The sequence below is a fragment of the Hyla sarda genome, chromosome 1 (assembly GCF_029499605.1).
Source record: "Hyla sarda isolate aHylSar1 chromosome 1, aHylSar1.hap1, whole genome shotgun sequence".
NCBI lineage: Eukaryota > Metazoa > Chordata > Amphibia > Anura > Hylidae > Hyla > Hyla sarda.
The window spans coordinates 318,964,913-318,992,550 of record NC_079189.1 but is presented as its reverse complement, the minus strand read 5'-3'; the positions used below and the strand labels follow the sequence as shown (position 1 = coordinate 318,992,550).

The 27,638-nt window shown below is 44.3% G+C and overlaps 1 protein-coding gene across 1 annotated transcript; it reads left to right on the top strand.

Moving 5' to 3' along the window:
* The first annotated feature begins 664 nt into the window (after positions 1-664).
* GNG10 (G protein subunit gamma 10) lies at positions 665-27,638 on the top strand. The gene is made up of 3 exons (XM_056552103.1): positions 665-838; positions 25,304-25,456; positions 27,094-27,638. The coding sequence occupies exons 1-2, from the start codon at positions 758-760 to the stop codon at positions 25,427-25,429; spliced, it is 207 nt and encodes a 68-aa protein (XP_056408078.1). The 5' UTR covers positions 665-757; the 3' UTR covers positions 25,430-25,456; positions 27,094-27,638.

Sequence of the window (27,638 nt, the reverse complement as noted above, 5' to 3'; positions counted from 1 at the left end):
GCCCCCTCCCATAGACTTGCATTGAGGGAGCGTGGCTGTGACATCACGAGCGGGCATGACCATGTCGTCACAAGCTTCCGGCGCTGCACCCGACGCTCTAAATGAACACCGGGTGCAGCAGGGAAATCGAGCCCAAATGGCGGGACCCCCACGATCAGACATCTTATCCCCTATCCTCTGGATAGTACCCCTTTAAGCCAATGGGATCTGTCAGACACCTTCCTTGTCTATTGTGCAATTGATCATTTTTGTTTTTCACCTCCTCTGACAACACAGATATAAACAGAATCTTATCCCTGTACTGTTCCATCACTGTATTTGTTTTCCTGATTGGGGATATCATTGGGTTGCACTTTCTGTGATCTAACTGTACGATTCTTCTTAGGAAAAAAAGGTAAAAAAAAAAATATATAGCAACCAGGCCAAACATATGATATTAATAACAATTTTATCAAATAATTATTATTATTTTATATAATAATAATTTATTATTATTTCATTATTATTATTACAATTGTTATGTAGCTTTTTATTTGTAGGTTCCCTTTGACTAGGAACAGAAGATTGTATTCTGTTCCGGCCACTAGGTGGTGCCCTAGTCAACATCTATTCCCATTTGGAAGCTGTGCTCTGGATGGGTAGGAGAGGAGGGCTGCTGGGGACGGTTAGTTTAGCTGCTTGTGAGATCATTTCCTGCCCTGGGATCAGAGAAGTGGAGAAGTAGGACAGAAAGAACTCTTCTCTCATCTGGGTAAACATGTCTTCTAACTCCACCCTGGGTTATGTGCAGAGAATGGTGGAGCAATTGAAGAGGGAGGCCAGTATGGAGAGGATTAAGGTAAAGTCTGTGCCACTTGTTACATCTGCTCTGTTACTTTCCTGTTCTCATCTACTGTGTATGTGCCCATCAATGCTGCCAGCTCCTCACAACAATTGGCATTCACCCTCTCACTTCTTTATCTGCAATATATATATATATATATATATATATATATATATATATATATATATACTCACATACTCACAGCTGCCCTGTCCTCCCTGCCTGTGCCCAGTCTGATCTCAGCTGAGCATCTATCTGACACAGGGTGGTCATCCTGCCCATCTCTATGGCTGTGTAATGACCTGTGTCATTGTGAGCAGTTTCACATATGCTGGGAGTAATAGTTTTGCAACATCTGGAGGTCCACAGTTTGGGGACCACTGACATGGTCACTGGATTTCGCTTATGTGCTCACTTGTGTTTGTTATACAAAGTATAAGTAACTTTCTATCTGTTTTAGCTATTGTTAATGTATCCACTAGAGATGAGCGAATTTACAGTAAATTCGATTTGTCACAAACTTCTTGGCTCGGCAGTTGATGACTTATCCTGCATAAATTAGTTCAGCTTTCCGGTGCTCCGGTGGGCTGGAAAAGGTGGATACAGTTCTAGGAGAGAGTCTCCAGCCCACGGGAGCACCTGAAAGCTGAACTCATTTATGCAGGAAAAGTCATCAACTGCCGAGACGAGAAGTTTGTGCCGAATCGAATTTACTGTAAGTTCGCTCATCTCTAGTATCCACTCATTGCCCATTATTTACTGTCTATTGATTGAGGGGTTTTTTTCCCTTCATCCTTTTCCATCCAGCTGAATACCATTTTACACGTTATAGGGCCCTTAGTGTGCATCCATCTTGAAACTTTTTCACAAATCCAGTACAACAGCCTTTTTCAGATTCTATACAGAATGATGTATCACCCTTTTATAACAGGCAGGATTGTAAAATCCCATATACTCATGCTTGCCTGTGTTTTTCCTTGTGCAGAGAGGATGTGAAAAAACACATGCTCATGTATTCATGGTTAAAGTGTACCCGTCAGATTCAACAAAAAACATTTTTTTAAATCTATCACTCAGTACCTAATCCTGACCATGAACGTCTAATTTTTATGTGTCTAGCACCTTTATTTTATTTATTTTTTATTACTCTTTTAATTTAGCTCACTAGTCTGAATTCCTCTCTAAGGGAGGGGGCGTGGCCTCACTGTGCAGGTCTCCGCCCCCTCCCTCAGTATGCTGCCTGCTCACATCTCCCCAAGCATTAGCAAAACTACAACTCCCTGCTTGTCCTCACTGACAGTAGCGGGACACAAGCTGACAGTGGGAGGATTTTTCCTCCAGCCCTGCACTAACAGCTGTCAATCAAGGAAGTGTGTCCATGACATAGGTGATGATGCATGGACACAACAGGACTAGTATGTGTCCAAGCAGGCAGGGGGGGGGGCAGTTGTTTGACTGGCTTTTTCTGTATGAAATACTGAAAATTTTCTAATGAAAGCAATTGCAAAACCTATTGGTTATACATGCTTTACAACATATCAAAAGTTTTTGTATCTGACAGTGCACATTTAAGGCTGTGTTCACATCTGTGTAGAGGTTCCTGTTTTTTTGTTGTACATACTGTTTTGACATTAAAGAGGTTATCTAGGAACAGAAAAACAGAGCTAATTTCTTCCAAAACAGCATGTGACACACACGTCACTCCACTGGTGCAGCGTAACGCTACGGAGGAAGCAGAGTGATGTGTATGTCACATGCTCCTCCATAAGACGCCATGATGCGTACGGCAGAACGGGGCAGCGGCAGTGATGAGTACGGGGCTGCTGAGTGGCGACACTGGACAGACGCAGGTGAGAAGGTACAAGGGAGGTCCTGCTGTCTACAAGGGGCGGGGGCTGCTGTCTACTAGGCGGGGGCTGCTGTCTACTAGGCGGGGGCTGCTGTCTACTAGGCGGGGGCTGCTGTCTACTAGGCGGGGGCTGCTGTCTACTAGACGGGGGCTGCTGTCTACTAGTGGGGGGGGGGCTGCTGTCTACTAGTGGGGGGGGCTGCTGTCTACTAGTGGGGGGGGGGGCTGCTGTCTACTAGTGGGGGGGGGCTGCTGTCTAATAGTGGGGGGGCTGCTGTCTACTAGTGGGGGGGGGGCTGCTGTCTACTAGTGGGGGGGGGCTGCTGTCTACAAGTGGGGGGGGGCTGCTGTCTACAAGGGGGGGCTGCTGTCTACAAGTGGGGGGGGCTGCTGTCTACAAGTGGGGGGGGGGCTGCTGTCTACAATGGGGGGGCTGCTGTCTACAATGGGGGGGGCTGCTGTCTACAATGGGGGGGCTGCTGTCTACAAGTGGGGGGGGGGCTGCTGTCTACAAGTGGGGGGGGGGGCTGCTGTCTACAAGTGGGGGGGGGGGCTGCTGTCTACAAGTGGGGGGGGCTGCTGTCTACAAGTGGGGGGGGCTGCTGTCTACAGTTGGGGGGGGCTGCTGTCTACAATGGGGGGGCTGCTGTCTACAATGGGGGGGCTGCTGTCTACAAGTGGGGGGGGGGGCTGCTGTCTACAAGTGGGGAGGGGGGCTGCTGTCTACAAGTGGGGGGGGAATGCTGTCTACAAGTGGGGGGGGGGAATGCTGTCTACAAGTGGGGGGGGGGGCTGCTGTCTACAAGTGGGGGGGGGCTGCGGTCTACAAGTGGGGGGGGGGCTGCTGTCTACAAGTGGGGGGGGCTGCTGTCTACAAGTGGGGGGGGCTGCTGTCTACAAGTGGGGGGGGGGCTGCTGTCTACAAGTGGGGGGGGGGGGCTTCTGTCTACAAGTGGGGGGGGGCTGCTGTCTACAAGTGGGGGGGGGGCTGCTGTCTACAAGTGGGGGGGGGCTGCTGTCTACAAGTGGGGGGGGCTACAAGGAGGGATGCTACTAATGTCTGCACCCATCTATACTACCTACTATTACAGACAATCTTACAGCAGAGTCACCTGCACTATTTGAATTTATATGTAGATAGTGCAGGTGACCCGGTTTCTACCGCTGCTCACCGCGTGAACGTCAGCGCAATCGCTCAGGAGACATCGGTTTCGCCGCCAATGCAAATTCCCTGTTCTGTCCAATGGAGAAGAGAGGAATCTTGGCTCATACTACAGCAGCCGACTCCATTGTACACAACAAGGAACCCACATATCAGCACTGTAAACAGCGCCAGAAACCGGGTCACCCTGGTGTCAGATTCCCTTTAAAAAACTTGTACTTGGTATTGGAAAGTACTAGAATTAAAGTATCGGTACTTGTACTCTTTCTTAAAAAATGGTATTGGGCCATCCCTACTTAAAGAAACACTGTGTGAACATAGCCTTAAAGGAAAACTGTCACATGTTCACTTCCGCACTAACCACAGGTACTGACGGATAGTGTGGGGGACGCTGATTCATATGATCCCTACCTTGCCTGTTCGGCCGTTTGCCCGCAATCTTAGTTTTTCTATATATATGCAAATGTGGCTGTAACTGGCACGGGCGGGGTTTTCAGGAGCCTAGTGGCACTGTGATGTCAGCGCCGCCCGTTCGCAGCGCCGTCCGCTCATGAATATCCATCCCCCTTCCCTCCGGCTCTCCCTCTCCCCGCTGCTCCTAACTGTGCCGCTTCCTGACATGCGCAGTGAAGACCAGTTAGGAGCAGCGGGGAGAGGGAGAGCCGGAGGGAGGGGGATGAATATTCATAAGCGGGCGGCCAGTTACAGCTACATTTGCATATATAGAAAAACTAAGATTGCGGGCGAATGGCCGGACGGATTCGGGCAAGGTAGGGATTAGAGATGAGGAAAGTTACAGTGATTCGATTCATCATGAACTTCTCAGCTCGGCAGTTGATGACTTTAGCCTGCATAAATTAGTTCAGCTTTCAGGTGCTCTGGTGGGCTGAAAAAGGTGGATACAGTCTTAGGAGAGAGTCAGGAGAATCAGCGTCCCCAGCACTATACGTCAATACCTGTGGTTAGTGCGGGAGTGAACATGTGACAGTTTTCCTTTTTAAAGGAATGTTCCAGCCACAGAAAATGTTTCTAAAGGCAGGATGCTGTTAAAAAAATCCTCCATCTCCTGCTGCTGCCCTTCCAATGACTTCTTGTCCCTGCTGCTCACTGCTGCTTCCCAGGTTCCTGTGATGCATGGTCCCCGCAGTGTACTATTGGAACCAGTGTTTGGGCAGTTGGCATTTCCTGTGGGTACATGTCATAGGAAGCAGTGATGAGCCACAGGGACTGGGAGCTGTGTAAGATGGGTAAGCATGGTTTCTTATTTAACTCCCTTAAAAAAAAATTAAAAAAAATCTAGGGCTGAAGTACCCCTTTAATGTCAGTTTTTTATGTGAATTTCTGATCCAAAAAGGTGTGGATACAAAAGAGGAGATGCCTCAGCCTTTCCTTTAGGATTTAAACGACTTTGGGCAGATTCAGCAGATATCATTTTATTTCTAGAACTCCTGTGCATACAGTGCGTCTCTTGTGACCATAATGTCCTAATTTGGGAGAAGTGACATCGCAAGGTTGCACGGGGATTTCTGTTGCTATATTTCTCTTCATTACGATCTGGCTCGTGATTGCGAACGCCGGAGGAACCACGAGGCTGCTGACCCAATTCAATTACTACATGTCTACATAGATGTTCTTTCTGATAAAAAGTAAATCAACAGTTTTTTTCTGTTCACATACTGTCCGACAGGCTTCAAAGGGTACGCTGTACCTGTTTTTTTAATATTTTTTTTTATATGTAATCTATTGTAGGACCAATAGTTAAATTTTTAGTACTATGGCTGAAGGGAAGGAGTATGATTGGATAAGGGAATGCATGTGGGCATGGGCAACCAAAGACAAGAATTCTATACCTTTACATGCTCATTAAAGTAATTATGTTTAAAAAAAATTACATAAATTCACAGTCCAAATGGTAAAGATGGCTTGTCTCCTCCCGTGACTTAAATGGGCACTGTCATTAAAAATTTTTTTGCATATGAAACAGCAGCTAATATAAATAACATTTTGTAATTTACTCACTGTAAAAAAAAAAGTATTTTTATGTCACTTTCATGGCCTTATAAATCTGGCTACTAGGGGTCTCCCTTCTGGTCCAGACCACATTCCGTCTGCTCAAAAGCACAGACTTTGGTCTCCTGGCAGACCAAACTCAGGAAGTACGGTCTGGCCATAGTCAGTGAATAGCAGAGCGAGTGCTATTCACTGCCTATGGCCAGAGAGCACTTCCTGAGTTTGGTCTTTTGCCAGTCCAGCAGGAGACCAAAGTCTGTGCTTTTGAGCAGACTGAATGCAGTCTGGACCAGAAGGGAGACCCCTAGTGGCCAAATTTATAAGGTCATGAAAGTGACATTACCATTATATTCATATTTGTAATATACATTGGTTAAAAAGTGTTGATATTGTTGTCCCTGCAGCTATTGCTTGTGTGTCTCTATGAGGAGTCCAAATATAGGACGTGTGGGTGGACAAGCAGGGCTCTGTGCAGGGAGGGCAAGCAGGGCTCTGTGCAGGGAGGGCAAGCAGGGCTCTGTGCAGGGAGGGCAAGCAGGGCTCTGTGCCGGGAGGGCAAGCAGGGCTCTGTGCCGGGAGGGCAAGCAGGGCTCTGTGCCGTGAGGGCAAGCAGGGCTCTGTGCCGTGAGGGCAAGCAGGGCTCTGTGCCGTGAGGGCAAGCAGGGCTCTGTGCCGTGAGGGCAAGCAGGGCTCTGTGCCGTGAGGGCAAGCAGGGCTCTGTGCCGTGAGGGCAAGCAGGGCTCTGTGCCGTGAGGGCAAGCAGGGCTCTGTGCCGTGAGGGCAAGCAGGGCTCTGTGCCGTGAGGGCAAGCAGGGCTCTGTGCCGTGAGGAGAAGCAGGGTTCTGTACACTGAGGACAAGCAGGGCTCTGTGCACTGAGGACAAGCAGGGTTCTGTACACTGAGGACAAGCATGGCTCTGCACACTGAGGACAAGCAGAACTCAGTGTCGTGAGGGCAAGCAGGGCTCTGTACACTGAGGAGAAGCAGGGCTCTGTACACTGAGGACAATCAGGGCTCTGTGCCGTGAGGGCAAGCAGGGCTCTGTGCCGTGAGGGAAAGCAGGGCTCTGTGTACTGAGGCTCTGTGACATGCCCCTGGCTCACACAGCAGGATGATTGATAAGCCAGGAGCACAGAGCCCTGATTGTCCTGCCCTCACTTCCTGTATTTGGACTCCTCATAGAGACACACAGGCAATAGCTGCAGGGACAAGACATTATTTTTTCACCTAAAAGTATAAAAAAAATGTAACCAACGTATGTTACAAATATACATATAATGGAATTATCTACATTATATAAAAAGTAGAGCTGCAACGATTAATCGATTAAATTCAATAACTGGATTCGTTGTCGACGAATTCCATTATGAAATAATCGCCCGATTCGTTGTCCGCAGCCAGGCGCGAGTCCCGAAATTTCCGCAGCAGCCTCAGTGACAGTGAGTCACTGTGGAAATTGCATCGCCCGATGCCCGGGACATGCAGTTTCGGGTGCTGAGCAGGTGAAATCTTCAGGCATTTAGCCCTGCGTCGGGGCAATCGGTTTTGCCCTGTAACTAAACTCCTATGAGCTGCAGCCTATAGCGAGCCGCACAGGACAACAGCGTCCCGGCATAGGCGTGTGCGATGATGTCATTCATTGTGCATACCTCCGTTGGGACCAAGGATGCAGTCCAGTAATAACAATGACCGCCAAGCCCCTGAGCCTGCCGGAGCGCACATGGGGGCGGAATACAGGTAGGAGGAGGGGAGGTTTCAGCAGGCATGCCGTGCAAATGCCTAGGGGGGTCCCAGGACCCCCGCATGTCGGCGATCGCCGGAGATCACTTGCAAAATCACGCAAGCGATCTTAGGCGATTCGGGTCACTTGTGACCCGGTAATAAATGGTAATTGGCGGTGTACAATTCACCGCCAATCACCTGCCTTCGATGGGGAGCGGTGACAATACTGGATACGTTTTTTACCATGATACTTGTCCTTTAACACCGCCTGGCACCTTATTTAGCATCTCTTATACTATACTAATCTGCGTTAACCCAGCACAGGCACTACACAATGTCTCTCTGGCAAACAGCTGATAGGTACGGTGCCAGGGATTGGCACCTTACTGATCAGATATTGATGACCTGTCCTATGAATAGACCATCAAGAAAGGTTACAAAAAAACCTTACATGCTTTATAACTATAGGTCGGGAAGTTGCCATTTGGACAGAGCAATGTTACAAGTCTTGTATAGGCATCATTGGTTTGATGGTTACAGCAAATTGTAGGGGACTCTGGCAGAAATGTGTTGCTCAATAGTCACTATTTTATTACTGAAATACATCTAGGCTGTGGCCTCACAACAGAAACTGCAAAGAGTGCGTGACTTGCCTGCTATGTAACCCACATTACTGGTAAAGAGTTGGTGATGTGTTTTAACACTTCTGGATACAACAGTAAGGATGGCCTCTGATCTCCAGTCCTAAATTTTGAATTCCTAGAAAAGTCAATGAGCTGGGTATTTAGCGATATGGAAGGGTGTGACAGTGTTTTCCAACCAGTGTTGTTGCTGCTGGGAATTGTAGTTTTTGCAACAGATGGAGGCACGCTGGTGGGGAATAAGCACAGGACAGGCGTAAGCTCTGCAGAATTTTTGTGCAGTTTGTATGTCTTTTTCTTGTCGCTGCCTCTAAATGACTTGATATCTGATGCATCCTACATAGCAGAGTAAGCGGTGTAATGTACTGGATCACGCTCTGGCCGGAGCTTCCCTGTTGTTCTTCTGTCTGTGACACAATTCTGTAATTGTGTGCAGTGTCCAGGCTGCAGGCGGTGGGTGCGCTGAATAATACATGCCTCTATTTACTGAATGCCTCTCGTCTGTGTTTTTCCAGCTATTGATTCTTGTAGAAGGGACAGTCTGACAGCAAGATGAGCTGCTAACCCACATAATGATAATGTGAGCGTTCCCTTCTGAGAAACGGCCAATAAGATCATATCTACTCACATGATGCTCTGCACAAGATTTACTGTCCAGTTATGAAACATAAGGGGGGTGTAATATAATGGGCCTTTGTGGCTTAGCTTCTGTGGTATCTTACGCAGGACAAGTAATAGTATCATAGGATGGAAATGCAGATGTCACTATGTAACCACTCTTTAAATGCTATAGATCAGGGGTACTCAACTTTTTTTAGTGAGGGTCCGCTTATTCAGGTCTGCCATCTGGTAAAGGTCCGAGTTGAATACTAAGGCCTGGTTCACACCTAGCGGCCTCAGTGCCATGAAGGAAGTGTGGAGGATTTATAACCTGAATACTGCCACACACTGTACCCCTGAATATAATAATGCCACACACTGTACCCTCTGAATATAATACTGCCACACACTGTACCCTCTGAATATAATAATGCCACACACTGGGCCCCTGGTATATTACTGCCACACACTGTACTCCTGAATATAATATTGCCACACACTGTACCCCTGAATATAATATTGCCACACACTGTACCCCTGAATATAATATTGCCACACACTGTACCCCTGAATATAATATTGCCACACACTGTACCCCTGAATATAATATTGCCGCACACTGTACCCCTGAATATAATACTGCTGCACACTGTACCCTCTGAAAATAATAATGCCACACACTGTACCCTCTGAATATAATACTGCCACACACTGTACCCTCTGAATATAATACTGCCACACACTGTACCCTCTGAATATAATACTGCCACACACTGTACCCTCTGAATATAATACTGCCATACACTGTACCCTCTGAATATAATACTGCCACACACTGTACCCCCTGAATATAATACTGCCACACACTGTAACCCTGAATATAATACTGCCACACACTGTACCCCCTGAATATAATACTGCCAGTCAATGTGCCCCTTAATATAATACTGCCACACACTGGGCCCCTGGTATATTACTGCCACATACTATGCCCCTGGTTACTGCCACACACTATTCCCCTGTAACATTATTGCCACACGCTATGCCCCCAAATACATTTTCGACAAACACTGTGCCCTGTACCGACTAATTGAACCACTGTGTCACTTAACCCCTTAAGGACGCAGGACGTAAATGTACATCCTGGAGCGGTGGTACTTAACGCACCAGGATGTACATTTACGTCCTGTGCATAACCGCGGGCATCGGAGCGATGCCCATGTCATGCACGGCTGATCCCGGCTGCTGGCTGATCCCGGCTCGTGGGTGTCCGCCATTAATCCCTCAGATGCCGGGATCAATACAGATCCCGGCATCTGCGGCAGTGCGCGATTTAAATGAACGATCGGATCGCCGCACGGAGGTCCCCTCACCTTCCTGCTCCCGGCGTCTTCTGCTCTGGTCTGTGATCGAGCAGACCAGAACAGAAGATAGCCGATAACACTGATCTGTTCTATGTCCTATACATAGAATAGATCAGTATGAGCAATCATGGTATTGCTATGAATAGTCCCCTATGGGGACTATTCAAGTGTAAAAAAAAAAAATGTAAAAGTAAAAAAAAAGTTAAAAATCCCCTCCCCCAATAAAAAAGTAAAACGTCCGTTTTTTCCTATTTTACCCCCAAAAAGCGTGAAAAATTTATTTTATAGACATATTTGGTATCGCCGCGTGCTTAAATGTCCAAACTATTAAAATAAAATGTTAATGATCCCGTACGGTGAACGGCATGAACATAAAAAAAAAAAGTCCAAAATTGCTACTTTTTTAATACATTTTATAAAAAAATAATTATAAAAAATGTATTAAGTTTTTTATATGTAAATGTGGTATCAAAAAAAGTACAGATGATGGCGCAAAAAATTAGCCCTCATACCGCCGCTTATACGAAAAAATAAAAAAGTTAGAGGTCATCAAAATAAAGGGATTATAAATGTACTAATTTGGTTAAAAAGTTTGTGATTTTTTTTAAGCACAACAATAATATAAAAGTATGTAATAATGGGTATCATTTTAATCGTATTGACCCTAAGAATAAAGAACACACATCATTTTTACCGTAAATTGTACGGCGTGAAAACGAAACCTTCCAAAATTAGCAAAATTGCGTTTTTCTTTTTAATTTCCCCACAAAAATAGTGTTTTTTGGTTGCGCCATACATTTTATGATATAATGAGTGATATCATTACAAAGGACAACTGGTCGCGCAAAAAACAAGCCCTCAAACTAGTCTGTGGATGAGTCCTTAAGGTCAAAATGGGCTGAGTCCTTAAGGGGTTAAAGGGGTACTCTCCTGGAATTATTATTATTATTTTATTTTTTTAAATCAACTGGTGCTAGAAAGTTAAACAGATTTGTAAATTACTTCTATTTAAAAATCTTAACCCTTCCAGTACTTATCAGCTGCTGTATGCTCCACAGGAAGTTCTTTTCTTTTTGAATTTCTTTTCTGTCTGACCACAGTACTCTCTGCTGACACCTCTGTCCATTTTAGGAACTGTGCAGAGCAGGATAGGTTTGCTATGGGGATTTGCTCCTACTCTGCACAGTTCTTAAAATGGACAGAGGTGTCAGCAGAGAGCACTGTGCTAAGACAGAAAGGAAATTCAAAAAGAAAAGAACTTCCTCTGGAACATACAGCAGCTGATAAGTACTGGGAGGGTTAAGATTTTTAAATAGAAGTAATTTACAAATCTGTATAACTTTCTGGCATCAGTTGGTAAAAAAAAAAAAAAAAAAAGTTTTCCACCGGAGTACTTTAACCCCTTAAGGACCCAGCCATTTTACACCTTTAGGACCCGGCTATTTTTTGAACATCTGACCACTCTCGCTTTAAACATTAACTCTGGGATCCTTTTAGTTATCATTCTGATTCTGAGATTGTTTTTTCATGACATATTCTACTTTAACATAGTGGTAAAATTTTGTGGTAACTTTTCTTGGTGAAAAATCCCATCATTTGATGAAAAATTTTAAAATTTTGCATTTTTCGAACTTTGAAGCTTTCTGTTTGTAAGGAAAATGGATATTCCAAATATTTTTTTTATTCACATTTCCAATATGTCTACTTTATGTTTGCCTCATAAAATTGATGTGTTTTTACTTTTGGAAGACATCAGATGGCTTCAAAGTTCAGCAGCAATTTTCCAATTTTTCACATTTTCTAACTCACTATTTTTCAGGGACCAGTTCAGGTTTTAAGTGGATTTGAAGGGTCTTTATATTAGAAATACCCCACAAATGACCCCATTATAAAAACTGCACCCCCCAAAGAATTCAAAATGACATTCAGTCAGCGTTTTAACCCTTTAGTTGTTTCACAGGAATAGCAGCAAAGTGAAGGAGAAAATTCACAATCTTAATTTTTTACACTCTCATGTTCTTGTAAACCCAATTTTTGAATTTTTACAAGGGGTAAAGGGACAAAATGTATACTTATATTTGTAGCCCAATTTCTCTTGAGTAAGGAAATACCTCATATGTCTATGTACAGTGTTCGGCGGGCGCAGTAGAGGGCTCAGAAGCGAAGGAGTGACAAGGGGATTTTGGAGAGTACGTTTTTCTGAAATGGTTTTTGGGGGGCATGTCGCATTTAGGAAGCCCCTATGGTGCCAGAACAGCAAAAAAAAAACACATGGCATACCATTTTGGAAACTAGACCCCTTGAGGAAAGTAACAAGGAATAAAGTGAGCTTTAATACCCCACAGGGGTTTCACAACTTTTGCATATGTAAAAAAAAAAAAATATTTTTTCACTAAAATGTGTGTTTCCCCCCAAATGTCACATTTTTGCAAGGGTTAATAGCAGAAAATACCCCCCAAAATTTGTAACCCCATCTCTTCTGAGTATGGAGGTACCCCATAAGTTGACCTGAAGTGCACTACGAGTGAACTACAATGCTCAGAAGAGAAGGAGTCATATTTGGCTTTTTGAGAGCAAATTTTGCTTGAGGGGCATGTCTCATTTAGGAAGCCCCTATGGTGCCAGGACAGCAAAAAAAAAACACATGGCATACCATTTTGGAAACTAGACCCCTTGAGGAACGTAACAAGGGGTACAGTGAGCATTTACCCCCCCCCCCCCCCCCACTGGTGTCTGTCGGATCTTTGGAACAGTGGGCTATACAAAATTTTTAATTTGCACAGCCCACTGTTCCAAAGATCTGTCAGACCCCTGTGCAAATCACCTCAAATGTACATGGTGCACTCTCCCATCTGGGGCTTGTTGTGCGCCCCCATAGCACTTTGTGCCCACATATGGGGTATCTCCGTACTCGGGAGAAATTGCATTACAAATTTTGGGGGGCTTTTTTCCCTTTTACCTCTTGTGAAAATGAAAAGTATAGGGCAACACCAGCATGTTAGTGTAAAAAAAAATATTTTTTTTTACACTAACATGCTGGTGTAGACCCCCAACTTCACCTGTTCCTGAGGGGTTAAAGGGGAAAAGGCCCCCAAAATTTGTTAGGCAATTTCTCCCGAGTACGGCGATATCCCATATGTGGCCCTAAACTGTTGCCTTAAAATACGACAGGGCTCCAAAGTGAGAGCGTCATGCGCATTTGAGGCCTAAATTATGGATTTGCATAGGGGTGGACATAGGGGTATTCTACGCCAGTGATTCCCAAACAGGGTGCCTCCGGCTGTTGCAAAACTCCCAGCATGCTTGGACAGTCAACGGCTGTCCGGCAATACTGGGAGTTGTTGTTTTGCAATAGCTGGAGGCTCCGTTTTGGAAACAGTAACGTATCAGACGTTTTTCATTTTTATTGGGGAGGGGGGCTGTGTAGGGGTATGTGTATATGTAGTGTTTTTTACTTTTTATTTTATTTTGTGTTAGTGTAGTGTAGTGTTTTTAGGGTACAGTCACACGGGTGGGGGATTACAGCGAGTTTCCCGCTGCGAGTTTGAGCTGCCGTGCAAAATTTGCTGCATCGCCAACTTGCAGCCTGATACTCGCTGTAAACCCCTGCCCATGTGAATATACCCTGTACATTCACAGGGGGGGGGGGGGGGGGGGAACCTCCAGCTGTTGTAAAAAGGGATAGGGGATAAGATGCCAGGGGCGGAGTACCCCTTTAAGTACCAGGGTCCCAAGATGTATGCATACGTCTTGAGTCCTGAACAGGTTAAGGCCCTATTACCCAGGGTATATCATTGCCCTGTGTACAAGAAGATACATAGATTAGCCAAGGATTTTTTAGGTGCGGTTTACCCAGATGCATTGTGTGTGACCATGCTGTTAAATCCAGGGTTGTGGAGTCGGAGTCGAGGAGTCGGACGAAATTTTGGGTACCTGGAGTCGGAGTCGGCAAACAATGCACAGACTCAGACTAAATTTAGATTGGAATAAAAAAAAAAAAAAAAAGCAAGTTTAAATGTCCCAATTCACAAAAAGATATAATTAATGACTTCTCTACTTTAAGAATAAAGACCAATGCATGCAGTGCCTCATGTAACCGCAAAACGAACACATTAAGTGACCGTGAAGAAGTATGCTTTTCATGTGCTTCACTATATGGCAAACAACGCACAATTAGGAGCGGCAATACTTATACTTTCCATAGTGTTGTGTTCTGCTGTTACAGGGAACCCATGGGTAACCTAGCCTCTCACTGATAAGGGATTAAGTAAATATGTTTTTTGCAGGACTAGAGACACTTGAATAAGTGAAGGGAATGGAGGGTCAATAGTTCAAGACTGAAGCTGTAAACCATTGGAAAAACTGCTGCCACTGCTGCTAAGGCTATAAAAACTTGTAAACTCGATTGTTAGCTTAAAGGGGTACTCCGCCCCTAGACATCTTATCCCCTATCTAAGAGATAGGGGATAAGATGTCAGATCGCCGGGGTCCCGGGCTGCTGGGGACCCCCGGGATCGCCGCTGCGGCACCGCGCTATCATTACTGCACAGAGCAAGTTCGCTCTGTGCGTAATGACGGGCGATATAGGGGCCGGAGCATCGTTATGTCACGGCTCCGCACCTCGTGATGCCACGGCCCGCCCCCTCAATACAAGTCTATGGGAGGGGGCGTGGGGGTCGCCACGCCCCCTGCCATAGACTTGCATTAAGGGGGGGGGGGGGGCGGAGCAATGACGTCACGCTGCTCCGTCCCCTGTATCGCCCGTCATTACGCGCAGAGCGAACTAAACTTGACTATGGGATTCTACTAGGGAAATCATGTTTTATAATAAATGCCCCTTCCTGGATCCTCCCACTGCCCTATCTTCAGCAGCAGATCAGCACACAAACTGTTCTATACAGTAGACTGTTGGCTTCCCAGCCAGTAGTCCTGTGGTAATGACATGTATGTTGCCTTTATTTCCTTCAAGGAATGTATAAAATACATTCGCATATTAATACAGAGGAGTCAGGGAGTCGGAGTTGGAAGTACAAAAAACTCAGGAGTCGGAACATTTATCTACCGACTCCACAGCCCTGGACTTAAAACTTCTACCATTGATGTCCCTGAATCAAAGTCCATTCTTATTAAACAGTTTATTAATTGTCAATCTAACTTTGTCGTTTATAAAATTCATTGCAAAAGCTGCAATGTCTCTTACGTCGGCAGCAATAAAATACCATTAAAAAAGAGGATTCAGGAACATTTTAGAGGAATTAACAGTATCACGTATACCAATGCATCCAATGTTTCCAAACACTTTAAAAATGTTCATGCAGGTGATATGTCGGATTTTTAGTTCTTAGGTCTTGAAATTGTGAATCTGCCAGACAGAGGAGGTGACCGCATTAAAATTTTACGTAATAGGGAAGTTTTTTGGATTTATTCTTTACGTACCTTCCAACCTATTGGTCTTAATTTAAGGTCAGATGTTATCTTGCACTATTAAATATTTTAGTGTCAATTATTTTGCTATGTTAATTACATTATCACTGCATCACATACTTTCTTGCTCCACTATTACATATTACAGCATATAATTTTTTTTGTTGCTTTGCTAGTATATATGTTGGTTTCATTTCTATGTAAGATTTTCATTGTTTGTGCAATGTTACATTTCCGTTTTTGAGTTCTATTTGCCTATTGTCATGGTGTCCAGCAGAGTGGATAACACAATTTGGAATGCATGGGGTTAATCCCAGGTTAGTGTTTCACTCACCTGTTCCTCTCTTTTTGCCCTATATATTCCTTGCCTCTAGGCTTCCCACCATGCATCTGATGAAAGGTCACATGACCTGAAACGCATCATGCTGGGAGCTTCTTCCAAAAATTTTATCCATATTGTCTATTGAACATTCTCCATGTCATTGCTTTTAATATGACGAAATAAAGTTGAAGTTTGGCTGGCATCTACCATTTTTCTTTTTTTCTAATTTACAAATCTGTTTAACTTTCTGGCATCAGTTGATTTAAAAAAAAATGTTTTCCAGTGGAGTACCCCTTTAAAACAATGAATGACACCACTGTGCCCGCACAATGAATGACGCCACTGTGCCCACACAATGAATGACGCCACTGTGCTAATCGCGCCGCCTGCATCACAGGAGAAGCATGGCTGGGCAGGGACACAGCATTCCCTTCCTCCGGGCCATGGCTATTCATTTGTATCGGTCTTAAAGACACAGCTACAAATCAATAAGGGGAGATCTGACAGGCAGTCCAGATAACTGGTGGCCGCGGTTTGCATCTGGACTGTGGTACACCAGTTGAGTACCCTTGCTATAGATTTATCTGTTTCTGGAGAGTAATAATATTACAGGTTATGGACACTAGATTTATGGGGATAAAATGTTGTTCTAGATAGAAAAATTGGGGAGATTTATCAAAACCTGTGCAGAGGAAAAGTTGACAAGTTGCCTATAGCAACCAATCAGATTGCTTCTTTTATTTTTCAGAGGCTTTTTCAAAAATAAAAGAAGCTATCTGATTGGTTGTTATGGGCAACTTGTCAACTTTTCCTCCGGACAGGTTTTGGTAAATCTCCCCCATTGTGTCACCAGTGTGATGCTGCCTCCCTCTGGTATTGAAACAAGCCACCAGCTGGGGCAGTATGGCAGGTCCGTGGCGCAAGCAGATGGAGGAGGGGGAGTGAGTAGGAAGGAATATTTTCAGCATTTCCCCCATTCCTCCCTGTAGTACGAGGGATTCCTCCTTGGTGCAGAGATGCAGGCCAGTGAGGGAGTGACAGGGAACTCCTGTAGCTGCTGCCTATATGTGACCTGTACAGGCCGAAGCTTAAAACATTTTTAATGTGCCCCTGCTACCCAAAGTGTCCCCCAAGAGGCGTTGCTACCTACTGTGTCCCCTATGATTCTCCTTACAGACCTATGTTACCCACTGTCAGGCCCAAGGCCTGATTATTAAAATCATATATGTGTATTATAAATGATAATTTTATCTATGTATTATCCAAGACATGGGTGAGAGGTCATTCAGACGGTGTATCCTTCTTGTGTATTGCATTTTATTGGGGGTCTGGCTGTTTGTTTGTATCTCCTTTGAAGTCAGAGGCCCTTTGAAGCTGCAGGATGTAAGGGGCACTCTGGTCCCATCATATAATCAACCAGATAAGAGGGCCAGGGACAGAGGTGCCCCCCTGGTGGGATCAGAGGGGAGGGGGGAATAGAGTCTCCCTCCAAAAAGGCAGATACATAATATTTTAACGATGCTAGACTCAGTGTGTTCAAGGCTGTGCCCCAAGCTGACAAGACCATACTAATAACAGCACTCTCACTCACTGAAGGACTGCTATATCATCATGCTGTAAGAACTTCATTTTTTGTTTTCTGAACTTGCCTTGCAAAACTCTTTTATATATTTTTGTAACTGTATTTCATTTGTTTCTGTATTTTTATATAGTCAGCACTGTGATACCTTTTTATCAGATTAAATGTTTAATTAATCCGCTCTGGTCTTTGATCTCTAAATATATGAGCTCACCTTTCTGAAGGAGGCTCTGGAAAAACACGTTTATCTAAGGGTTAATTTGGTGACTTGCTGGGACTTGTAGTGGATACCCAGAGGTCTGGCGGCTTTAACCCTTGCACCATCACACTCTCTCTAGCGTCTTGGCTGGACCGATAGGGTGTTATCGTGACACCCACTGTGTCCCCCAGAGCCCCTTCTACACTCTGCGTCCCCATAAGGGTGTATTCACACTATGCAATTCCCGCAGTGAAGTTATACATCAGTGTGAATGGGTTTCCGCGAGACCTGTTCACACTGAGCAATTCCGCCGCTGAAATTGTTCAGCACAGAGAATGAACATGTTCATTCTTTGTGCGGAATTCTGCAAGCACTCCATAGCCGTCAATGGTGATGGCGAAGTGCTGCAGGGTCCTACTGCCGGCAGCCGCTGTCAGGCTAAATCTTCAGCATACATTCTGCAGTGTGAACGCACCCTAACCCTCCACAGAGCCCTGCCTTGCCATCCACCGCCTTCAGAGCCTCTACAACTAGCCTACAACTTGTCTACAACTGCTCTACTCTGTTACCTTCCCCTTCCCTCACAGATCTGACCCTAGTGCGCCTCTCATCCCACTAGACTGTGCCCTAAGCGGGGGCAGCATTTGCACCAGCCTGACCAGTGACAGTGTTAACACTAAAATGTGAACTGTAAACCCTGTCTGCAGTAGGAAACAGACATTCAGCTCAGGGATGATTTATCTTGTGTAGCTATGGTTACTTCCAGAAAACCTAAATAATCATGTCGGCCCCCACAAGATTTCTTTCCAAGGGGCCTCCACCAGCCTTAAAGGGGTATTCCGCCCCTAGACATTTTATCCCCTATCCAAAGGATAGGGGATAAGATGTCAGATCACCGCGGTCCCGTTGCTGGGGACCCCCGGGATCCCCGCTGCGGCACCGCGCTATCATTACAGCACAGAGCGAGTTCGCTCTGTGCGTAATGATGGGCGATACAGGGGACGGAGCCGCGTGACGTCATGGCGCCGCCCCTCGTGACATCACGGCCCGTCCTCTTAATGCAAGTCTATGGGAGGGGGCGTGACGGCCGCCACGCCCCCTCCCATAGACTTGTATTGAAAGGGGCGGGCCGTGACATCATGAGGGGCGGAGCCGTGACGTAACGATGCTCCGGCCCCTGTACCGCCCATCATTACGTGCAGAGCGAACTCGCTCTGTGCTGTAATGATAACGCGGTGCCGCAGCGGGGATCCCAGGGGTCCCCAGCAGCGGCACCGCGGCGATCTGACATCTTATCCCCTATCCTTTGGATAGGGGATAAAATGTCTAGGGGTGGAATACCCCTTTAAAGAGGTTATCCAGGAATAGAAAAACAGAGCTAATTTCTTTCAAAAAACGCTCCCCCTTACTCCAGGCTGGGTGTGGTTCTGCAGCTCCGTTCCATTGAAATGAATGCAGCCAAGTTGTATATCCACACACACAACTTGGGGACAGATGAGAAGCTGTTTTTAAAAGAAATTAGCTCAGTTTTTCTATTCCTGGAGAACCCTTTTAATCCAGTCCTGGCTGTGTCTTTCCCTCTACACCTCAGCTGTAGGACTACCTTTTATTATATGTTTTTCCATCTTAATATGAACCTGTCTTCCAAATATTGTACTGTGCCCACACACCTCGCTGGTAAAAAATGTGCTTGTGGCTTTTTAAGGCAATTTAATAGAGGTGCAGAGAATACTGTGGAATTGATATTATTATAGTAATGAACAGCTGTTCCCTTTGGCTACAATGTTTCCTGTGTGAGATATAATTAGAAGCATTTATTTGATGTATAAAAAGAAACGTAAATGCTGTGCAGCGAGCAAGTCACCACAAACCAGTATTGCACATGGACTGGATCTGGACAGTGTCCTGCCTCACGCATTTCAGCGTTGCTAAGTAAACACAGCTTTCCTGTTTGGAGCTGGAGGAGAGCTTAGAAATAGTGTTGTCAGTGCTCCATATATGATAGCTTTCCCAATGGCACTGTAAGTTAACCTTAGCTCAGCAGGTATAAGACCGAGGGGGCGCTAGAGCTGTATTGTTATATATACAGTCATGGCTGTAAATGTTGGCACCCCTGAAATGTTTCTTGAAAATTAAGTATTCCTCACAGAAAAGGATTCCAGTAACACATGTTTTACTATGCACATGTTTATTCCCTTTGTGTGTATTGGAACTAAACCAAAAAAGGGAGGAAAAAAGCTAATTGAACATAATGTCAGACCAAACTCCAAAAATGGGCTGGACAAAATTATTGGCACCCTTTCAAATTTGTGGAAAAATAAGATTGTTTCAAGCATGGGATGCTCCTTTAAACTCACCTGGGCCAAGTAACGAGTGTGGGCAATATAAAAACCGCACCTGAAAGAAGATAAAAAGGAGAGAAGTTCACTTAGTCTTTGCATTGTGTGTCTGTGTGTGCCACACTAAGCATGGACAACAGAAAGAGGAGAAGAGAACCGTCTGAGGACTTGAGAACCAAAATTGTGGAAAAATATCAACAATCTCAAGGTTACAAGTCATCTCCAGAGATCTAGATTTGCCTTTGTCCACGGTGCACAACATTATTAAGAAGTTTGCAACCCATGGCACTGTAGCTAATCTCCCTTGGCGTGGACGGAAGAAAAAATTGATGAAAGGCGTCAACGCAGGATAGTCTGGATGGTAGATAAGCAGCCCCAAACAAGTTCCAAAGATATTCAAGCTGTCCTGCTGGCTCAGGGAGCATCAGTGTCAGCGTAGGGCTGGGCGGTATGACCAAATGTGTGTATTACGGTATTTTTGTAACTTTCGGCGGTTCCACGGTATATGACGGTATTTCCTCCTCCTCCTCCCCTCCCCCCCCAATTAATTATCAGCCCAGCGCTGCGCTGTTCTGTCCCCCCCCAATTATCAGCCCAGCACTGCCCCCCATTGGGGTAAATACTCACATGTCACCCGCTAGCGCTGCCCTCCTCGTGCTGTTTGTTGCGGCCACCGGCGCTGACACAAGGTAAACAAAATAAACTAACTGCATGTTCTGACGTCGGCCTTACGCTGGAAGGGAACGTCGGACAGCCGTCAGCCTATCACCGGCCGCAGCGATGTTCCGCCTCGGCCGCTGATAGGCTGAGCCCACTGTCATGCAAGGAGCTCTGGACGGCTTCTTACATGACAGTGGGCTCAGCCTATCAGCCGCCGAGGCGGAACATCACTGCGGCCGGTGATAGGCTGACGGCTGTCCGACGTTCACGTCCCCAGGAAGAGGGTGAGGTCGGTACCGGACAAATGGGAGGTAAGAAAGTTTATTTTGTTTTATTTTTTTGCAGCCCGGGCATATGGATACCAAACAGTATAGAGCAGTGGTCTTCAACCTGCCGACCTCCAGATGTTGCAAAACTACAACTCCCAGCATGCATGCTGAGAGTTGTAGTTTTGCAACATCTGGAGGTCCGCAGGTTGAAGACCACTGGTATAGAGTGTCAGCGCCGGTGGCCGCAACAAACAGGAGGATGAGGAGGGCAGCGCATGCGGGTGACATATTTGAGTAGTAGGGGGGGGGCTAATTCATTCATTCCCGTGGGGGGGGGGGGCTAATTCATTCATTCCCATGGGGGAGGGGCCCAACCGGTATTGCGGTATGGGTTAAAATTCATATCGTGTAGCACAAAAATGTCGGTATTCGGTATGAACCAGTATACCGCCCAGCCCTATGTCAGCGCAAACTATCCGTCAACATTTAAATGAAATGAAACGCTATGGCAGGAGACCCAGGAGGACCCCACTGCTGACACAGAGACATAAAAAATCAAGACTACATTTTTCAAAAATGAACTTGAGTAAGCCAAAATCCTTCTGGGAAAACATCATGTGGACAGATGAGACCAACATAGAGCTTTTTGGTAAAGCACATCATTCTAATGTTTACCGAAAATGGAATAAGACCTACAAAGAAAAGAACACAGTACCTACAGTGAAATATGGTGGAGGTTCAATTATATTTTGGGGTTTTGCTGCCTCTGGCACTGGGTGCCTTGAATGTGTACAAGGCATCATGAAATCTGAGGATTACCAACGGATTTTGGGTCGCACTGTACAGCCCAGTGTCATAAAGCTGGGTTTGCATCTGAGATCTTGGGTCTTCCAGCAGCACAATGACCCCAAACATACGTCGAAAAGCACCCAGAAATGGATGGCAACAAAGAGCTGGAAAGTTCTGAAGTGGCCAGCAACGAGTCCAGATCTAAATCCCATTGAACACCTATGGAGAGATCTTAAAATTGCTGTTGGGAAAAGGCGCCCTTCCAATAAGAGACCTGGAGCAGTTTGCAAAGGAAGACTGGTGCAACGTTCCGGCTGAGAGGTGTAAGAAGCTTATTGATGGTTATAGGAAGCGACTGATTTCAGTTATTTTATCCAAATATTAAGTTAACGGTGCCAATAATTTTGTCCAGACCATTTTTGGAGTTTGGTATGACATTGTGTCTAATTTTCTTTTTTTTTTTTTTTCCCCTCCCTTTTTGGTTTAGTTCCAATACACACAAAGGGAATAAACATGTGTATAGCAAAATTTACAACGTTTGAGGACCAAAAAAGGGTAAAACCAATGATAAAGTCCCCTGATAAATGTTCCTTTTACAGTTTCTTGGATAACAAGCAATACAGTATAGCTGCAATTACAACTTGTTGTAACCTGACTCTTGTGGATCTCTAAATGGACGATTTGCCATTAGAAATATTTGCCAGTAAGCTATGGAACCCAAAATCCAAATATTAATAGATTTAATGCATTTTAATATCCACCTCCAGGATCACAAAATGCACAAAATCCAGAAAAAAGAGCTATCCAGCCTAAAGTGGTAAAGAAACTTAAATAAGTTTTATATATATAATATTTGTTTCAAAATGAGACCCCAATAAACAGCCTTTAAAATTCCTGCTGTAAGAAAAAAAAAAAAGCTACACACATTGGGCTTGTTTCCTGTGTGAGCTGCATGGAGGGTCTGCTGTGAGAGTTAGCAGCGAGGGGTGTGTGCCCCTCCAGCCAGTTAGGGACACTGACATGGTACACTGAAGCTGTCATCTCTGAGCTGAAGAGAAGGGAGAGTGAAGTGTCGTCTACAGTAGACGCTAGTCATGAGTGGGATTAAGATCTCCTGGACTTCCTGTCTGGTGATAAACGGTATGTGCTCAGAAAAGATTACACTTCACATTTCAGACTTGTATAACTTTTATCATGTGAAGCTATGTAAAGGTAATTTCATTTGGCTGGAATTCTCCTTTAACTTTTCATAGATAGGCCTGTATCTATAATATTATAGCAAGAAATAAATCCAGACGATCATTTCTCATATTTATTAGAAGTAGCAGTCAGGCAGCAGGCAGCAGTCATTTTCATCAGCTGTGTAGCTTTTTAGGAGGCTATTGGTCAAAACTGGATTTTCTTTGTGTGTAGGAAACTTTGCAGCAAAATATGCTGTTGTGATGTACCCTTTGGTTCACTTCACAGCATTTTCTGTTCGTAAAGAGTGTAGCAAGGAGCACTATGTAAATCCAGTTTCCGTTTTTTATATTCATCCAGAGCTCTTGTCAGTCACAGTAACCCATGCTGCTAAATATATTCAAACACTGCTGGAGGTGCTTCGCAAAGACAGTGTGTATATGCATAGCTTATAAGAGAAACAGAAGTAGCTTGTACTCCCCGTCGCTTGTGTTAACACAAGCGACGGTGAGTGCAAGCTACTTCTGTTTCTCTTAAACTAAAATGTAGTGAATGCATAGCTTATAAGGAAACAGAAGTAGCTTGCACTCACCATTGCTCATGTTAACACGAGCGACTGGTAGTACAAGCTACTTCTGTTTCTCTTATAAGCTATGCATTCACTGCATTTTTAGTTTCCTTTTTTTTTTTTTTGCTAATGTTTTTGTGCCCCCCCCCCCCCCCCCCCCACACACACCTTTTATTGATCTATGTATGCAGGAATGTAGAAATCCTATCGCCCCACATCCGGGACATGCAGTTTCGGGAGCCGGGATGGTACATTTTTTAGGCTTTTAGCCCTGCTTTGGGAAAGCAGAGGCAGAGCCAGGTCACCTGTACTGAAGAAAACTGTGTCCCTAGAGCTCTCAGGGGATGAGGGCACCTCTTGGGTATCCAGGTGCCCTGAGTGAGTGCTGCTTTAACTCCTTGCCGCAGAGCGCCGTCCTTATATGGTGCAGTGGCACGACAGGGGTATGAAGTGAGCTTAGGAGCTGAGCTTCATGCCCCCTTGGACTCGTGGCTAATGCTGGGCATCGCCGACTTTAGCAATCAAAGTTGATTACGGCATCCTTAAGTGCCAAAATCTAGTGCCAGTAGCTCAGAGTAGCTGATCAGGACACCCGATCAGCTGTAAGGATGAGGTCGGGAGTTGGAGCAGGGCCTGCTCAGTCAGTCACTGATTTCAGCTTTGTGCCACTTCGGCGAGTGATCGGCAGAGCGGGCATGTCCTGCTCTGACTCCCCGACCTGGAAGCTGCCAGACTCACTGAGCAGTGGAGGACTGGAAATGTGTGGAATGAAAACTGTGTAGAACAGGGGTGGGTAAGTATGGTTGCTTGTTTTTTTTTTTTTTTTATAATTTTTTTAATTTTTTATTATAATGCCCAGCAACATATAATTTTGTTTTTGTTATTGTTATTTTCACCAGAATACCCATTAAAAGCAGTTGTATATCAGCTTGGGTGTAATCTTAGATACCAGCATAGTTTATTTACACTTTCCACAAGAATAGTATTTGAAATCATGCCCTCGAGGACTGAACCAGTTTTGGCCTTGAGGACAAGTATGCTGTGCCAATGTGTTTAGCAAGAATGCGCAAATCTGGCTGAATATTCTTGTGTCCCTGAGCCTGTAATCGCTGGTTTGGCGATTGTGAAAGCTCAGCCTTTCATTGAGTAAATTCCCATAATCTATTTAAAACCACATGGAGACAGTTATTCCTGGACAGTATAATATTAGTGTGTGGGAAGCTAGCAGACTTTGAGGAAGTATAACATAACAATTACAACTGATCTAATACAGTAAAATAGAATCTGTGAAATTTAGTAACTGGATATCATGCAATAAAAGTGCCATGAGCATCATTCTCTAGATGGTTTCCATAATAATTGGGGACATTTTAGTTTATTTTGATTTTTAAAATGTATCTAAGAAATGTTGTACTTTATATATGTATCTATATGTATGTATGTGTGGCAGTTGCTGGGCAGATCAAGCCTTAAAGGGCTCAACGGAATTATAGCCATGTGATCAGCCAAGAAGGAAGAAATGTCAGCACATATTCTCTGCTGCCGACATTGATGGGAATGAATGGCTGCACGACAGATCCAGCAATAGTTCCTATAACTGTTCATTAACTGCTCAAAACTATTTGCTTATCTAAAGGGTCCTTTCAACAAGCATTCTCCTCTTATTTTAAATACATATGTTGATGCTTCAGATTTCTATCAGTTATGGATATCTTGTATTGCATTCTTCTTACTTTTCCAGTGGCTTCGCTATTTTAAAAAAAATGGGCGCACCGGTCATTACATTTGTGTTTATTCTTACAGGTATCTCAAGCAGCAGCAGAGCTTCAACAGTACTGCATGCAGAATGCCTGTAGGGATGCTCTCTTGGTTGGGATGCCGGCTGGGAGTAATCCATTCCGCGAGCCGCGGTCATGTTCACTTCTGTGAGGATGCTATACTTAGTTGCTGACTGATGTGAGTATTGATCAAACTTGCTTGGCAGGTGTAGTAAGGAGGCAATGAGATGCGTATTTGTCAGGGGCTTTGCTATAGGGAGAGCAAAGGCAACAGCTGTATGTAGGCCCTTGTGACTGTGCCTCTACTACAAAGGAAAACACTAGTATTATTAATGCCATGTTAAGTGAAGGGGTTCTGTTACACATTTTACGTTGGGGGGCCAGGAACTTCAAGTTAAACCTCTGTCCATAACATAAAAAGAAATGTATATGCACTTACCGCACGAAACTTGTCACTGCATTCCAAGGTCCGGGTCATGGGTGGCTGAATCTCAGCGTGGACGCATGATGGAAGCGCTCTGAGTGCTACCATCATGTGTTCACACTGAGATCCAGCCACCCGTGACCCTGACCTTGGAATGCAGTGACAAGTACCATGCGGTTAGTGTATACACATTTCTTTTTATGTCATGTGTTGATACTTCGCCTTTAGTATATGCACCCCGCAGGTATCACCCACATTGGCCGCAGAGGTTGACTGCATACTTCATACAGGTGAATTCTCCGTCCAGTGTGCCCTCCCCTTTCCGTCTTTTGTACCAAGTTAAACTTCTGTCCATTGTGGTTTCCCATCTGGTTTTCTCCATGAGAGCATTTCAGATAAATAGTTGTAAATTTCACTTTATCAGCACTTATTTGGTGCCTACTTATGGTGAGGCATCTGCACTAATGCCATAAATTCTATCTGAATGGCAGAACATTTATTACCAGCCCTAGTTAGATGCACAAAAGCAAGTTTAGTGGTAAAAAAAATTATAATTTATTACCTAAAAATATTAGTTCTCATGATTTTAGTGGTAGTTTCACAAATTGTTATTTTGGAAAGTGTTTTATTTGTTCCCCCACAATATGTTTAACATAAAAACTTAATTTACACAAAAGTTAATTTTCTAGAGACACATTCTCCCTGATTCACTATTGTAAACTTGACCTGTTTTGTTAAGTTGTGCACCAAAATTTGTGCGCTAGAATTTTGTGCATTGCGCCACAAATTGTATCTGTGCCAAAATTTTATACCCAAAAATTCAAAAAAAACAACTCTCCATGGCCTCCAAGGTAAAGGGGTGTGGTTAAAGAAAAAAAGGTTCCCTGCACTTTATAAAAATCCCAACATATTTACTAATGTTCAACATAACCACCTTGTCAATATCTGCCTGTAGTGGGGCACTGATGCAGCCATTGTTTGGCTGAGCTGCAATCTCTCACATCAACGCCAGCACATGGTCTTTGTTCAACTTCATTCCTGGTGCTGGGGTTGGCATGGCACATTTCTGTTCGGCCAATCATTAGCCACCGCAGTGTTGCACCTCAGCCAGTGATTGGCTAAGCGGCAATGTGACATATTGGCCACAGCATCGGGAAGGGGAGTGTGGCAGAGACCAGTTGCCATGATGACTGAGGCTGCGGGGAAAGGACGGAGGTAAGTACAAGTTTTGGGCACATTTAAAAAAAAAAATAATAATAATAATAATTATGCTAGACAACCTATTTAATAGCCATATAGTATAACAATGTTGAATTGTATACCGCATTGGTAGTCATGTCCAATCGATACACTAGATTCATATGTGTATTTTCCCTTGTTTTTATTTAAAGGTATGTTTCACTTGAAGCTTGAAGATCTGGACTATACGCAGCCTACTTTTCCGGTGCCATTCCAAATGCAGCCAAATGCTTCACCTTTGAAATATTTATTAGCCCTTTCAAGAAAAAAGTTTACCTTTTACATTTTTTTTGTATCATTTTCTTTTCTAAACAACAGCTAAAATGCTATGTAAATGTAGTAGTATAGCTATGTCACAAATATTCAGATCTTTTTTCACCTCAGTTCATCTTAAAGTTCATTCATATGGGTTTTAGGTTAAATGAAATATTGCTTACATTTTCTATTTAAAGTAAAGTATTTGTCTGGACAGGTATACTTGTTATACATTAATACTGCTGTCCTTTGAAATATAACATTTTTATAACTTCTAAATAAATGCACTTTAAGTAGCAAAATCAAACTTTTTTAGTTGCGCAGTTTGTATGTTGCACATATTTTGCTTTGGTAGTGTTGTGTTTTTTTTTTTTTTTTTTTTTTTTTTTAAAGCCTTTCATACTGCCAAATAAATAAATAAAAATGTGATATGTTGCTCACT

Bases quoted from the DNA above. Each gene is read 5' to 3' on its own strand.
- GNG10 (XM_056552103.1), top strand. From the start codon at position 758: ATGTCTTCTAACTCCACCCTGGGTTATGTGCAGAGAATGGTGGAGCAA. The intron at 839-25,303 runs GTAAAGTCTGTG...TTATTCTTACAG, and splicing joins CCAGTATGGAGAGGATTAAG to GTATCTCAAGCAGCAGCAGA.